We start from the raw sequence: 14,757 nt of genomic DNA, 5'->3' as shown, positions 1-14,757 counted from the left end.
GCCATTTTTTTTTTTTTTTGTCTCAATAAATGTTCTTAAGCATTCTATATAATCTCGCAATTATTGGACATCAGTCCTAAAAAAATTAAAATTTATTTTAAATTGAATTTTAAACTCTTCCTCACACAATTAAGCCAAACTAATTTTATAAACCCATGCAATCAATTCCCGTGTTTCTCTGTAAGATTGGCTTAACTTTTAATGTTTGAATAAATTAAACTATGTGCGTAAATAAAAATGCATATTGAAACACCAGTTTCGGAATTACATAGAATGAAGATCACATTTGGCCTTTTCGTTGAGACCCTTTACTAAAATAAAACACAACGAACCAGCAGGAACGAAAAAAAAAGAAGAAAGAAAACCTGTTGTATACGCTTTCACGATTTCGAGAAAGTAAAGTAGCGGTAACTTGCCAAAGAATAAACCCGGATTTGAATGGAGGGGGTGACCCTCAGGCCAATCGAAACCCTCACTATAATGATTCAATCCTCCCAGATTTCTGAGGAGTTTTAACCGTTTTACTGACCACCAGGGGCAAAGGTTTCCTCCACTCTTCCTCCCCATAGACAGTTCACTTCCTTTTTCAGGTGCCAACGGCCTTAAGAGATTTAAGGCTTTATTTATCAATATGTGTTTTAACTTAATTGTCTTGTAAATTAATCAGCAAATATTTAAGGCCCTCAAACCATTAAAATACATATCTAGGGCATAAAAAGTGAATCACACTATCAAAATGTATTAAGTTTAATCAAGATTTTATACTCTTAATTTTTTATTTCCATTGCATCTAGTTGTTCACAGATTTTAAATTATTATAAATACGTCTGTTTTCATCAGTTCACAAATGTTGTTGATTGTTTTAAAAATTTTGTGATTTTTAAAAAAAATATTTTAAATTATGAATTTGACTGCCATTGTTCCGTTGATAACAGCCTAGGAGAAAACATAGTTCTTTTATAGTTAATGTACTCTAATAATATCATTGTTATTTGGCATTGTAGCAAAATAACAGTTATGCTATTGCTTGAAACTGTAAAAATATATATCTTTAATAATATATAAATTCTTGCAGTTCCATTGTTGTTTGGCTATGCATGGAGATTTTTAATGACTCAATGTCAGTTTAAAATTAGCTTCATTTAAAATATACTAGTTTTAGAAACTGTTGTATTTTTCGATTCATGCGTAAAATAAGTGTTTTGGTAAAGAGTATGAGAAAAGACATATTTATTAAATTAAGTAGAGATGAAATAATTATGCACCCTCTTTCTTATTCAATTAAAATAGTATTTTTAGTTGAATAAGAGAATTGAGGATGAGTTAGATGTACTCTAGTATTACTTGATAAACCTTAATTTATTTTTGTAATAATTTTTAAATAAATAATATTAGAATATTTTTTTCCTTTCAGGCATCCATGTAGCATGCACCTTTTACCTGTGATTACAAAGCTGCTATGTGAGGAAGTTCTCTAATTCATTAAACTCATTTGTAATATAAAAATTCTGATTCATTTGTCATTGTATCTCATTATTCTGACATTCCTCCTAGCGTTCTACTATATTCCACTTCATTTTAGCATGTTAATGTGCTAAAGAAGTTTCATGAGTTGAAAAAAGAGAAAGTATTACTGCATACATGTTTGATGTGATATGTAAAGCATATCATGCTTTTCGTTACTTCATTTGTATCTCTTATTGAATGTTTTCTTTTATTTAGATCAAATGAGGCATTTGGTTTCAACTTATTCACTAATTAATTTTTTTTTCTCTTTTTCAAAACTGATTTATTTAGTGTTTTGATTATTTTTTATATCCTTTGAAATGCTGCAATAAAAAAAAGTTGTTTTTTTCTTCTTTTGAACAAGTTCCAATTCACTTCTATGAAAATATTTCAAAAACAAAATAGTTATTATTTCTTTCAAAACAAATCTTTAAAAAAGAAAGAGAATGAATTGTACTCTATTTGTCATCTCAAACTTAAAACCAAGGAAATTCTTCGAGATTATTATTTCCTATTATTATTATCATCATCGTCAAAAAGATTAAATAAATCCAAGCCAATTCTATCCTAACTGCTAGTTTAAATTACAAGTAATCTAAAATGTTTTTTAAGTGACAAAAACTATCTTACATGGATCATAGACTTTGTTTCTTTTGAAAAACATTTACTCGCCTTCAACATCGATAGTTGATTCTTCATTAACTGGGATGATCAAAAAGTGTTCTGCCCTAAATAAGTGGATATCTTAGATCAAATTATACATATTTTCATTAAAAAATTAGAAAAAAAATAGAACATTGATATAGAGTTAAATTCTTTTCCATTAATAAATGGAAAAGACATTTAAATTTTACTCGTTGCATTTAGATATACATTTACTTGTACAATATATATAGTCTCGGGGTTGACAAGACCATTGCAATAGAAAAAATCAAGGAATGCAGTCTTCATGCGTATTAGGATTTTTATTTTATTTTTGAGGGAGGGGCATCTCGGATAATCCAATACCGGTTGATGAAAAGTTTACCTAATTGTATTTTTCTTTACCGTTTTCTGTATGTTTTTGAAACCAAATGCCTCAGCTATTGGCTTCATCTTTTTAGAGTAGAATTTAATTTATTTTTTAAGTTTTTTATCGACTAAAAATGTTTGATTCTATTTTGTTAGTACTTTTTGTCTTTTTTTTTTAAGTATTTGAAACAAAAACTTAATTATATCCTGCCTCATATACATTTGAACTATATTTTTAATAATTTTTGTTACCAACTATAAATTTTATTACCAAATCAAATTGAAATGCTTGCTGTGGATCGAGTTGATGTTCACAAAGCTTAATATTGTAATTGAATTGTGAAACAAGAAAGCTCATGCTGTGCCTAATAACATTTATGTAATAAGAGTTTATATTTGTGACTGGAAAAAAAATTGCTTTATACTCTGTATTGCTCGTCCTTTTTTATATTTTATGCGTCATTTTAATTGATGTGTGGAAGGAAATATTCTATGCAAACCTGTCTTTTATTGAAAAGTCATAATCGTATATGAAATATCCTGAAATGTTATAGTAGCTTAATTTCTTGAGCTTCATATAATCTCATTAAATATTGTAGAAATCTAAGAAATATGAATTAGGATTAAAGAAAGAAAATTTTATTTTTTGAATATAATAGAAAATAATTTATAATTTAATGGACATTCTAATTTATACTCATTCATATTTATTTTTAATAATTTTTTCAATGTTGTAATCGTTTTTAAACTGTTCTGTGCTTTATCTAGAGCTCAAAGTGTCATTGTTTGATTGCATTTTTTTTAATTGAGCGATGAAACCATAATTGTCTTTGTGCACCAAATTAAAAATGGTGACTTCACTGGTCTCTTATTTATTATTTTGTAGTGTAACATCATATGCTGTATGAATAAAATAGTTTCAAGTAATTTATAAAAAAATCAGTGTCTTTCTTTTGTTTATAGTTCGTAAAGACTGACAGAAGGTTTTTGTTTATAGTTCCTAAAGGACTTTTGAAGCTAAAATGTTTCATTTTAGGTACGGGAAAAAAAATTAGGTGCAAGTAGTAGGATATCAAATAACAATAGTGCTGTCCTAGCTTGTTGACTTGGTATGATGAAATATTTTAGTATACACTAGTTACTACTGCTATAGGCTTAACATTTTTCTTTATGGAAATTACTTAAGGTGTAACGATATTATTTAGAACTATTAAGAAAAAAGTGTCCCTATTGTGAAAAAGTTTATTCTCCAGGAAAAAGGTAGCACTATCTCACAAACTATAAGTGCCTAAGCAGGCAGAATATTCCTATTGCTCCTGAGAAATTTTATACCTTAATCGCCACCAATCTATGATCTGAACAGACTGTTCATTGAATTAAATTTAACATGGGGTTTAATATCTCTTGACCTGAAAGAACAATTTTAAAAATAGATTAAAATGTTAAACTATACAAATTTATGTTCTGAAATATATTTAATAAAGAATATGGTACCTAGGCAAAGTTAAATATCCCAAAGAGAATAAAATCATATCTAAAAAAAGTTATGTTTAATTTAAAATACCAATAGCACATAAAAATCTCTCCATGTTAAGATAAATAAGGGATCGCAAAATCTCAAATATTTTATGTGTCCAAGCATCTTTTCAGATTGCTTATTAATGAAAACTAACGTAAACCAAGTGAAAAATTACATTGCAACATCATCGATAAGTATAAATCTGAAGTGTTAAGTATTGGCTAGTCTATGTCTTCAATATGCATAGCATTTAGGTTATATAAAATGTAATTTATAAATTTTTTTTTCCTTCTGTGATACAGTTTATTAATCTAGCTAGTATTTTGGCAATTTTTTAAAGATTCGAAGCAGCGCACAGTGTTCCAAAATGTCGTTAAGAATGTAATTTTAAAACTTTGTGCTGCTCCAAATATGAAAATTATTTGCTCCAAAATATATTTTTTCCATCCCTAAATGCTATTTCAATATCTCATAATTTTTATTTGACCATGACGTTTCGTGCAATATATCTTTTGAGGTCTGGTGGAGATAAAATAGAACTGCCAAGTCTTAGTTGGTTAACTGATACAGTGTTTCAAAGAAAATATATCTGGTCACTTAAAATAGTACTAGAGATCTTTCTACCTGTAATTTAGATTTAAAGCACTATGAATGGACATGATCCTGTCATTTTTAGCCGGATTTCAGAAACGGTGCTATATTGAAGTAGTCAAAAAGAGGTACATGATTAAATGTAAATAGAAAAACAAAACAAATACTCCTGAAAAGTATGACCGTAAGTCTAAGTATAGGCAATTTGAAGGTTAATTAGCTTGAGGTTAGGTTACAAAGGCAATGGTCCGAACTAGATTTGATAGCATGCATGTTATTAATTTGAAAATTCCACCTCTGTTAACATAATATTGATAAAGCATAATTTATACTTCAACACCTTTTAATCTTGATATTTCAAACATAGTTAAGTTTGTTTTTTCTTCAGTTGTGTATCTAAATGTTACAAGAATAAACTTTCTAGAATATAACGACGTTACAGTTAAGTTAATATAATATACTGAATTATAATAGTATCTAACTTAATAACAATAACATCGTGTTTAAAAACAGAGAATAAAACCCTTTTTCTAGAGATCTTAATTCACTCAATGATTGGCATTGTATTCTACCTAATACGTACATTTCAAACATTCACCGCTATTTTATTATTACTATTCTTCTACATGGTTCACATCGAAAAGTAATATTAAATGTAATGGTCATGATAGCTTGTTTCCATTTAATAATAACTTATTGCATTTTACATGTGTACATTTTTGAAGTTGGTTTAATTGTTAGTACTTTGTGAAAATCATTTCCTGGATATTCTGTTACACCCTCCATTACAGAATTTTCAAACTTCTACTAGTTTTGAAAAATTCCAAACCTACTAATTTATCCAGTTATAAGAAAGATGCTTTACTTAAATATTTAAAGTGGTAGCAAATTTTATGATTTAAAATTTGTTTTAATATGTTAGACCACAGTAAACATTTAAGTAATTGATTGATTCCTTACTTGATTGTTATTCTGCTATTTAAATATTGTGAAAAGTTAGAACTATGGTTGAAAGCCCCAAGAAAAAAAGAAAGAAATTTGTTCCATTTTATGCTTGATAAAGTGCCTTGAAATTATCTCTTTCCACTGGTTTTCATTTAGCAAATTGGTTGTAAAATTGATACCTAATTACTAAAATAATAGAATAGTAAATGTAATAAAGATACACTTGTGAGTTGAAAAATTTCTTTAGCTTAAATAATTCTGCAGAAAAAGATCACATATTTCAAGTGCTCATTCTAAAGATCATCTGCACGTGTGATGGTTCTGAAGAATGAGTGTTTAACTTAGTGTGTGATTAACACGAGTGTTCAGTTGAGAGTGATAAAACGTCAACTTTTTCCTTTTTGAAGTTAATCATGTTTTTTCATCTACAAGGCCGGATTTACATATAAACTAGAGAGGCTACAACTTCAAACCCACGATGCAGCATCCTCTCCCAATCCAAAATACATTTTTTTTCTTCTTTTGCATTGCTAAGTACTGGTCAAATTTTGTCTATAAACAAAATGAATCCCTATCTTCATGCATTTTACGATCTCTAATTTATAGGACCATCCTCGTTGACTACATTGGCAAGGGTTTTAGATTGGTATCACACTTTACTTTTTAATCCATAATAGGAAAGTTTTCACCACATACCTAACTTAGAATAAAAATCTTTTTAAAGGAATTAGAAGCTGTTTGTTATCTTTAGTAGAATTTTCATGCAGATCTACATTGAATAATTTTATTCACAATTTGTTTTTAGTTTAATTCTAGATGAAGCCATTACATAATAGCATTGTCATTCATCTACATCAGTGTTTCCCAAATTGTGGTACCCGTACCCCCAGGGGTACGAAAACAGTTTAGCGGGGGTACGCTGTCTTATGTGAAATATCCTGCAACAAACGAAAATTTCAAAACATTTTCAGTAAAAACAAAGCTAGCCATGAAAATTTATGATTACGTATTTTTATATTGGCTATTTTTTGCAGAGTTGACAGTTAGTGATTAGTGGTGTCAACAGCCAGCTGTAATTTTTAACTTTTGTGAAATTTTTTTATAGTAAAAAATACATTCATTTTTTTATTAGTGGTACACAGAGTCACAAAAAATTTAGAAAGGGTACACAAAAGTCACAAGTTTGGGAAACACTGATCTACATAATAGCCTTATCATTGTCCATCTACTTTTTAATTATAAGTTTTTATATGAATAATATATTTAATGATGAAGTAATTAATTAATGAATAAATTAAATGTCATTAATTTAATTATTAATAATAAACAAGAAGAAATTAATGTCAGTTTGCTCTTAGAGTATGGAAAATGGAGTTGAACATTTTAGGGTGCCCCTAAGGTCTAATACTTGCCTATGCACATCTTTCAGTTTCTATTATTATTGTTTATTTTATAAAGATGGTTTGAAATTAAATATATATTAAGAATGCACTCGAATTTCTTCATTGGGACATTTAATGGTAGGGAAAAAATTAAAAAGAGGGTAACCTAAATTAGCATTAGTTATAAATAACCCTGAAAAAAAAAAGATAATTTGAAGTGTATATTGTGAGATACTGATATGTCATATTTAAAAGAAGAGAAATTATGCTTCAAAGTTTCCAAAAAATCAATCATACATCTTATATATTTTCATTCATTAATATTCTTTTAAACCTATTAATTTTTCCTTACTTATATTCAACAACAGCACGCAACTATGGCCTAACACCTATATGTTGTAGGAGAATAATATACATAACCATGTCAAAGAACCAACCAATTTATTACATGCAATCCAAAATCAGGTCACTGAGTTCCTACAATAGTAACAAATATTACATACTTGTCAGTCAAATAAAAAGAACTAGATATTGTTTTTTTATTTGTCAAGTCAATATTAAAATAATTTTGTTTGATGAGAAATAAAATCAATGATTCTTGATAAAAATTAGTTGTGGATAATTACAAACTGCAATTTGTCGATCAAGTGTGATAGATAAAAATGAAAGCTTTAGAGAAATTAACAAGATAATACAGAATCTTTTACAAAGGGACTTCTTTTTACATCAATGAAGAAATAACTGCACAAAAATTACCAGATTTTATTATTAGGTCATACTTACTAATTATTTGTGTTGTCTATCATTATTTTTTAAAAAAAAGTATTGAATGAATATCAGCAAAAGGTAAGAATTTTTTAAAAATTTGGAGAAATATTTAACTAAAATTATTATTAGAGACATACATTAAAAAATTTTATCAATGATAGTGACATAAATCATAACACAATTATTGATTTCAATAAAATAAATGTTTAAGTAATGAAATAAAATAATTGCACAAATGCATAAAATAAACATTTTTATTAAAAAAATCCATATAAAAAATTAAACTAGTTCATTACAGAATAGATAGGATTTGATATCCAAGTCAAATGCTTATATAAAAAAATCAATTGTAAGGCAAAATAACTTTGAAAATGCAAATATTTTTATATTTGATAATGTGTATAGCTTTAGAAATAAATTAATTTGTTCAAACATTTTACAAATATTTTACTTTAAATATTTAGATAAATGACATTCTTATATGTGAGAGTTTATTACTTTAACTATTTAACTTTAAATATTTAGATAAATGACATTCTTTCTCAAAAAAATCCTTACATTTTCCAAAGCCTTTGATTTGTTGCATAAATCACAAAAATTCATATTAATGTTAATAAACCTTATTAATTCAAAGAAATACTATGAATGAGAAATATGTACAAAAATATATGAAACTTAGTTCTTCAATGCTGCAGGGGTGATTGTGAGCCTATGCAAAATTCCGGAAAACTTCTTGAGTAAAAAAAAAAGAAGTTTAAATCGAAAAAAGTTTAAACAAGTTTTTTTTTCTTTTTCTCAACATTTCTTAGTTTACATAAAATATATTTAAAATTTTACACATAGCTATACCATTTACAAGTACCTATGTCGACCAGGAGAAGTAATTTACAAATATGTTTTTCTTTCTTGATTTTATGATCATAGTAACTATTTAGTGATAAAAAATGAATATTAATCTTGAATATAAGCTTATAAAGTATCTGGCACTCCTTTACAAATTAAAGAAACTGTGTTTTTAAGTTCAACCTTTGAAAATTTGATTTCCGGAAACTTTTGAGATCAATGATTTTTTGAAGCTTGTGAACCTTCTATCTCCGGAAACTTCCGGATCACTGAGCTAAAAATCCTGAAATCCGGATTTCTTCCGGAACACAATCAGCCCTGATGCTGTCTTTTTTTTCTTTCAAAATGTTTTAACAATGCCAAAATTAATTGAAGCACAGCACTATTAGTAATAAAAATAAATAACCATTCGTTAGTTTTGTTCGTGAACAGCAAATCTAACACTTTGTAGAAAAAAATTGATGCTGTAATTTTTAATGTCTTTTTCAAAAAGAAAATATTTTTCGCACATAACTTAGCAAATTAAAAGTGTGAGTGATCAACAATTGATGAAGTAGGAATTATCAACATGCTTTAAGTAAAAGCCTTAATTTATTTACCAATTTCCCAAAAATTTGGAAATAATTTCGTAAATAATTTTCATCTTCGACACCAATTAAATCATGGTTTATTTTAGACATAGTCTGATTAAAAAAAAAATTTGTGTTGTAAAAATCAAAATGTTCCTAAACAAGAATTTAAAATCACAATAAACATGTTCAACGTTTTGTTTGGCTGATATTCAAACTCTAATGACTGAAAATATAATTTTAATCTGCAATTCAATCTAATAAAAAATATAACAAAAGTTGTTACGATAGCAAATAAGAAAATCTTATAGCATATATAACAAAAATTATCAAAATATGTTACCTAACAGACATTTGTTTATTTTAGCAATATGAAAGGTTCAAAACCAATAAGAATATCAGATCACCCTGACTTAGATTAAATTAACAAGACAACAATATAGTTTTTTTTTCAAACATTAATGGATCATATTATTCTTTTAGTATTTCAATATTTAGTATATTTTGAATATTTTTACTTACTTTTTACAAAATTTGGCTTTTACGCTTGCAGAGTGTACCCATAGAAACAGATATTGTCTACTTAAATGATATTAGAATGCACTCATTTGCTATTGTATGATAATTCGCAAAGTATAATTATTCTAATTGTTAATTTTTTATTACATATTTTTACAAAGAAATTTAGCTTTATTAGGATTGATTATATCATTTTTTCTTTATTCTAAATATGTAATATTTATTTCGTAAATATAACTAATTAATAGGTTCTATAAATAACATCATACCATTTAGTAATAAATATTTAAATGGGAACCAATTTCAAATAACTACCTAAAATTAAGCCTGTTTATGTTACTTACATAAAGTTGAATGCTGAATTTCTAGTTTGTAACTTTCAAATTTTCGCTCCTATACTAGGTACAATTTTCTAGGACCTCTTAAAATACAGAAATATCTATCTGAAATTTTTGTACTACAAAAATGTTTTTTATTTCTATTATTTCAAACTGAAATAGGATATGTAAGCACATTACAATCATTCTAATCAAAATGCACTGAAATAACTAGTTTAGTAAAAAATCTATATGATGCAATTCTGTGTGAAACACATTAATTTTATATGTGTAAATAACAAAATTTATATTGTAGAAATTTCTGAAAATGAATAAAAACTCTTAATAGTTCACAGGCTGCAAAAAACATTACTCGTTTAGAGGTTATAAGTGAGAAAGCAAACCTAAATTGATAATTTTTTTTGCTGATGCTCTAGGTAGTTTCAGTATTTTTTATTTTTTTGATAAATAACAAATACTTAAGTGCATGTTTTTAAGTAATTTGCATCAAAAAATTATTTTAAAGCATTTAAACATTGATCTGTCCTGCAGAGTTTTATAAATAAACATAATGATATCGGAAATTTTTTTTATAATATAAGATTCTATATAATTAAAAGTTTTAGATTTAAAGGTTTGCATTATAAAGATCTTCTACAAAAACTTAGATAAGTTTAAAAATTTGAATTTTAAGACAATTAGTTAGCAATAGAGAAAAAAAAAGAGAGGAAGAAACATTAAATAATTTCTAATATACAAAAGTATAATATTGCTACCAGTATTCTTTTATAAAAAAAATCTCTGTAAATATTGAAAATTAAAACAATTTTCCACTCTGATTATAATTTCATTTACGAGCAATATTCTTTAGCAAGGAATGTTTTTTAAAATTATCATTATTTCTCATTTTAACACGCCGCACTAGTTTGGGATCTTGTTGAGCTTGCCCAAAACAGCTACCATAGTCAATTCTAGTAGCAATGCCATCCTGACCTCGTCGACTAATGAACTTAGAGCTAGTAGGCAACTTCTTATAATATGTGTCATCATCCAAAACCATAACGTCAATTTTCTTTTTACTTTCAGCAAAATTGACAGAAATAGGTGAATCAGTAGAATTAGAGGCAAATACATTTGAATCTGAAATACCAATTTGCATGCTGGCACTATTTGAAACACCAGTTGAAGAGCAATTGGAACACATTTTCGAACCACTATTTAAATTTTCCTTTTCCAACTGTTGCATTTGATGTTTTAAAGCGTCTCTTTCTTGTCTTAATCTTAAAAGCTTTTGGGAAATTGAAAAATTTTTGTTCTTCAAGCTTGTTACCTCATCTTTTAACTTATTTTTAGTGGAAACAGTGTTGTTAAATTCGCGTTTTAAAATGGAACAATAAGTAGCCAATTTTTTAATTTCTTTTTCGCCATTACTGTCATTCTCTTGCACTTCATGCAATATTTGATCTACTTCCTGTTGTTGGCCATGAACAATAGTTTTAATATTTTTATACATTTCAAGCTCTGCATTTGAATGAACCAGCGACCTTTCTAAATTTCGAATTTGATGTTCTTGCTCATTCATTTTTTTCAACCTCAAATTAGCTACTTGAATTTTGTTTTCTAATTCCATTTTTTGCTGCCGAAAGTTTTCAGCTTGAGACTCAGCTGTTGCTACATATAAACTAAGTTCTTCTACTTTAGCTTTTAAAGATTTTATCTCCTCCCCTTTTTCCTTGATTTCATCCTTTGCAGCAAAATATTCATATTCCAAGGTAGAGCTTTCTAATGTAACATCTAAAGATTTTTCAAACGGATATAATTTAATAGCATTATAATGCGAAACTTTTCTCCGGCATTCGGGGCAGGTCTGTGAAGTTGTTATCCATCCTTTTAAGCAATCCGAATGAAAAATATGACCACAAGGAGTGCATGAACACGATTTAACTCCTTCCAATCGACTAATACAAATGGAGCAATTCCAAATCATGTTAAGAGATGAACGAGTTCGATTTGAAGCATTAAGTATGACACAGAATTCTACTTCTATGTAAACCTCAAATATAAAGTCCTAATTTCTTTAAGATTAATTTCTTGATATTTTATTTAGTCTAGCACCATCTTTTAGACACATTTAAATAAAAAATTTTCTTAAATTTCGCGCGTTGAGATCGAGTTGATTGACCAACTGTTTATGAAACTTTGTTTAAATAATATCTTGCTTGCTTGGAGCTTACTGCCTATTGTAAATAGAAAAAGGTATGATTGAAACAAAAACAAGCCGATAATGACTTCAAAAAATATTTTATCTTTAACTTAAATTTGGCAACAGTAAATGGCATCGTTAAATTGGGAAATCTTTTCAAAATGGGAAATCTTTTTTTGTAATATTTGATTCTCTTTTACAATATTATTTATTGTAAAATCCTTCGATATTGGTTTCTGTTAATCTATATCTTGAAAAATTTTAAACGCCCTACTAAAGAGTTCACTAGCTAAAGAAATTAAAGGTGAATTTTGTTCCTATCTAATATCTTCCTTTTATGATGCTTAATTTGCCACATTGTTTCACTTAAAATTCAATATTTTTTTTAACTTTGTTTGTTATATTTGAAAAATATTTAATTGCTAGTTCATGCTAATTAATGACTACTAAAACTTTTTGCTGTTACAAGATAAATTGTTCAATTTTTCGTTTAATGGCGGAATTTCAACGTGATATTAGTGCTAGTGCAGCTTTGCTCTGTAAAACATGTCTTTTAGGTTTTCATTATATATGTAAGTATTTATTTTCTTTATCATTTCAATGTAATTTTGAATTAACTCCGAACTTCGCTGAATTTTTCATGTAAATATAAATAAAATAGCATGGCGAAAATCTTTAAAACCAAATAATAAAATGGCAGAAATTGTATTTTGAGAAAGAGAAATAAATTTAAACTTCAAGAAGAAAGTCTTTATTTTTTTCTATAAGAGTTCTTAAAACTCCTTAATTTTCTCATTGATATAAGATTATTCAAGAAATGTGTGAAATCAAATAATTTTTTTTCTTATATTGACTTAATCTTCCAAAAATATTTTGAAAAAGTTATTGTACTGAAAGAAAAAGTTAACTTTTCAGGAAAATTCTGATCCAAAATAAACTTTGTTCTTAGGGAATATTAGGCCCTGAGGATTTTAACCACTCCTACTTATATGTAAGTGAATATTTCTAATTAGTTAACTTATTTTAATTATATCTATGACAAATTTTTTGTTTACTGATTAGTAAACTAATTAAAATTTGTAAAAAATATGAATGTTTGTTTAATTGAGTTAATTTTTTTAATCAATCAATTCAAGGGTTTAAGTTATCAGAATAAATTTACTAGTTACATATTATTTTGTAATTATAGCTTTATTATGTCTACTTTCTAGCTCAGCATCAGTCTAAAGAATAAGTTTTGAATTTCGGTCTTATTCATCATACTAAACTGAAAAATAAACTTAAAGTGCAAAAAGCTTCAAAACTTTTTTTTTTTGTAACTGATGTTTTAGGGGAAGGAGGAATTAAAATTGGTGAATGAAAATGGATTTTACATATAATGAATAAGATGATTTTTTAGTGTTTATTTATTTATTAAGCTGATTGTTTTTTATTTTCAATAATTTAACAGATTAGATAAATTTAAATTTTAGACATTTTTATTTATATTTATTTAATATTTTCTACACCAAATTTTGGGTTTTTGGCAGTAATTGTCAAAAAAAAGATCAAAATAATTCAAGAACATAATTGATTGATCACTTGTAATTTTATATGTATACTTATTTATAAATACTTTTTAATTTTAATATAACAATTTATCCTTAGACTAAAATTTAGTTTTTGACAGTTGTCAAAAAGGTTTTTTTGACATGATAAATAAAACCATCAATTGTCAAAGACTTGACAACCCCTCCAAAATTTATAAATGAAATTTAGCTTAATGATTTTCTAAAATTATATGGCTAAATTAAATTATATTAAACTTATAATTGAGTTTACACACAATTATTGTTGCGATGATGGACGGATATTTTTCGAAGAACTAGATTTCAGATAGCACTGATTCGTTCTAAGGTTTTGCTTTAATCTTATGTAAATGTATGCTATTTCTATCATATCCTAAATAATATACTAAATTAATAAATATTCTAACGCATCTAAATGTGTGCTATTTCTATCCCATCTGTGACTGATTTTAATTATGTAATTTAGCTTGAATTGAAAATTATTTTAACTTAAATATGAATGGAGTAAAATTAACTAAACTTTTAACTTTGACACCTCTGATTTCAGCCAAAAAGAAATGTTGATTTGCTATGAAAAGCTGCATAATCATTCCTTCAGCAATATTTTAGTGGTAAGTTTAAAGTCTGGAGTTTTTAAAATCTTTCTTCCATTTTGCATACACTCAAAAGCATAAATTTTATAAAAAAGTTTTTTTAAGTAATAATATTCAAAAAACAATTATGTAAGATATAAAGTTATATCAATCAAAACTATAAAATCATTAAAATAGCCTTAGCAGACAGAAAGTATGGCTCTTTATGGGGTGAAGATATATAAGTAAGTTAAATGTTCAATGCTTGAACAAACATTAAAGGGAAAAGCAATGATATTTTTGAATTCAGGAGAGAATTTTCATTAAATTAAGATGAAATTTTTTTAAAAAAAATTAGGGGATACTTTTGCTTAAAGCTTATGAAGAGATGCCTATATGTATATAATAATCAATAAATTATGTTTTTTATTTTTAATTCTACTG

General features: G+C 26.6%; 2 protein-coding genes across 4 annotated transcripts in view; one reads left to right on the top strand and one right to left on the bottom strand.

The window, feature by feature from the left end:
- Positions 1-3,456, top strand: part of LOC107439823 (NPC intracellular cholesterol transporter 1) — a 74,180-nt gene extending 70,724 nt beyond the window's left edge. For all 3 annotated transcript variants that reach the window (XM_016052541.3, XM_016052540.3, XM_016052538.3), the window contains one exon: positions 1,415-3,456. In XM_016052541.3, the coding sequence (XP_015908027.1) occupies positions 1,415-1,426 (12 nt within the window). In that variant the 3' untranslated portion in view covers positions 1,427-3,456. The remainder of the gene's footprint in view (positions 1-1,414) is intronic.
- A 3,922-nt stretch (positions 3,457-7,378) lies between these two features.
- Positions 7,379-12,190, bottom strand: LOC107439822 (E3 ubiquitin-protein ligase TRAIP-like). The gene has a single exon (XM_016052537.3). The coding sequence runs from the start codon at positions 11,955-11,957 to the stop codon at positions 10,818-10,820; it is 1,140 nt and encodes a 379-aa protein (XP_015908023.1). The 5' UTR covers positions 11,958-12,190; the 3' UTR covers positions 7,379-10,817.
- Positions 12,191-14,757: the final 2,567 nt, after the last annotated feature.

Source organism: Parasteatoda tepidariorum, chromosome 10 (genome assembly GCF_043381705.1).
Source record: "Parasteatoda tepidariorum isolate YZ-2023 chromosome 10, CAS_Ptep_4.0, whole genome shotgun sequence".
Taxonomy (NCBI): Eukaryota; Metazoa; Arthropoda; class Arachnida; order Araneae; family Theridiidae; genus Parasteatoda; species Parasteatoda tepidariorum.
Note: the sequence above shows the minus strand (reverse complement) of the source record. Positions and strands in the feature narration are given on the sequence as shown.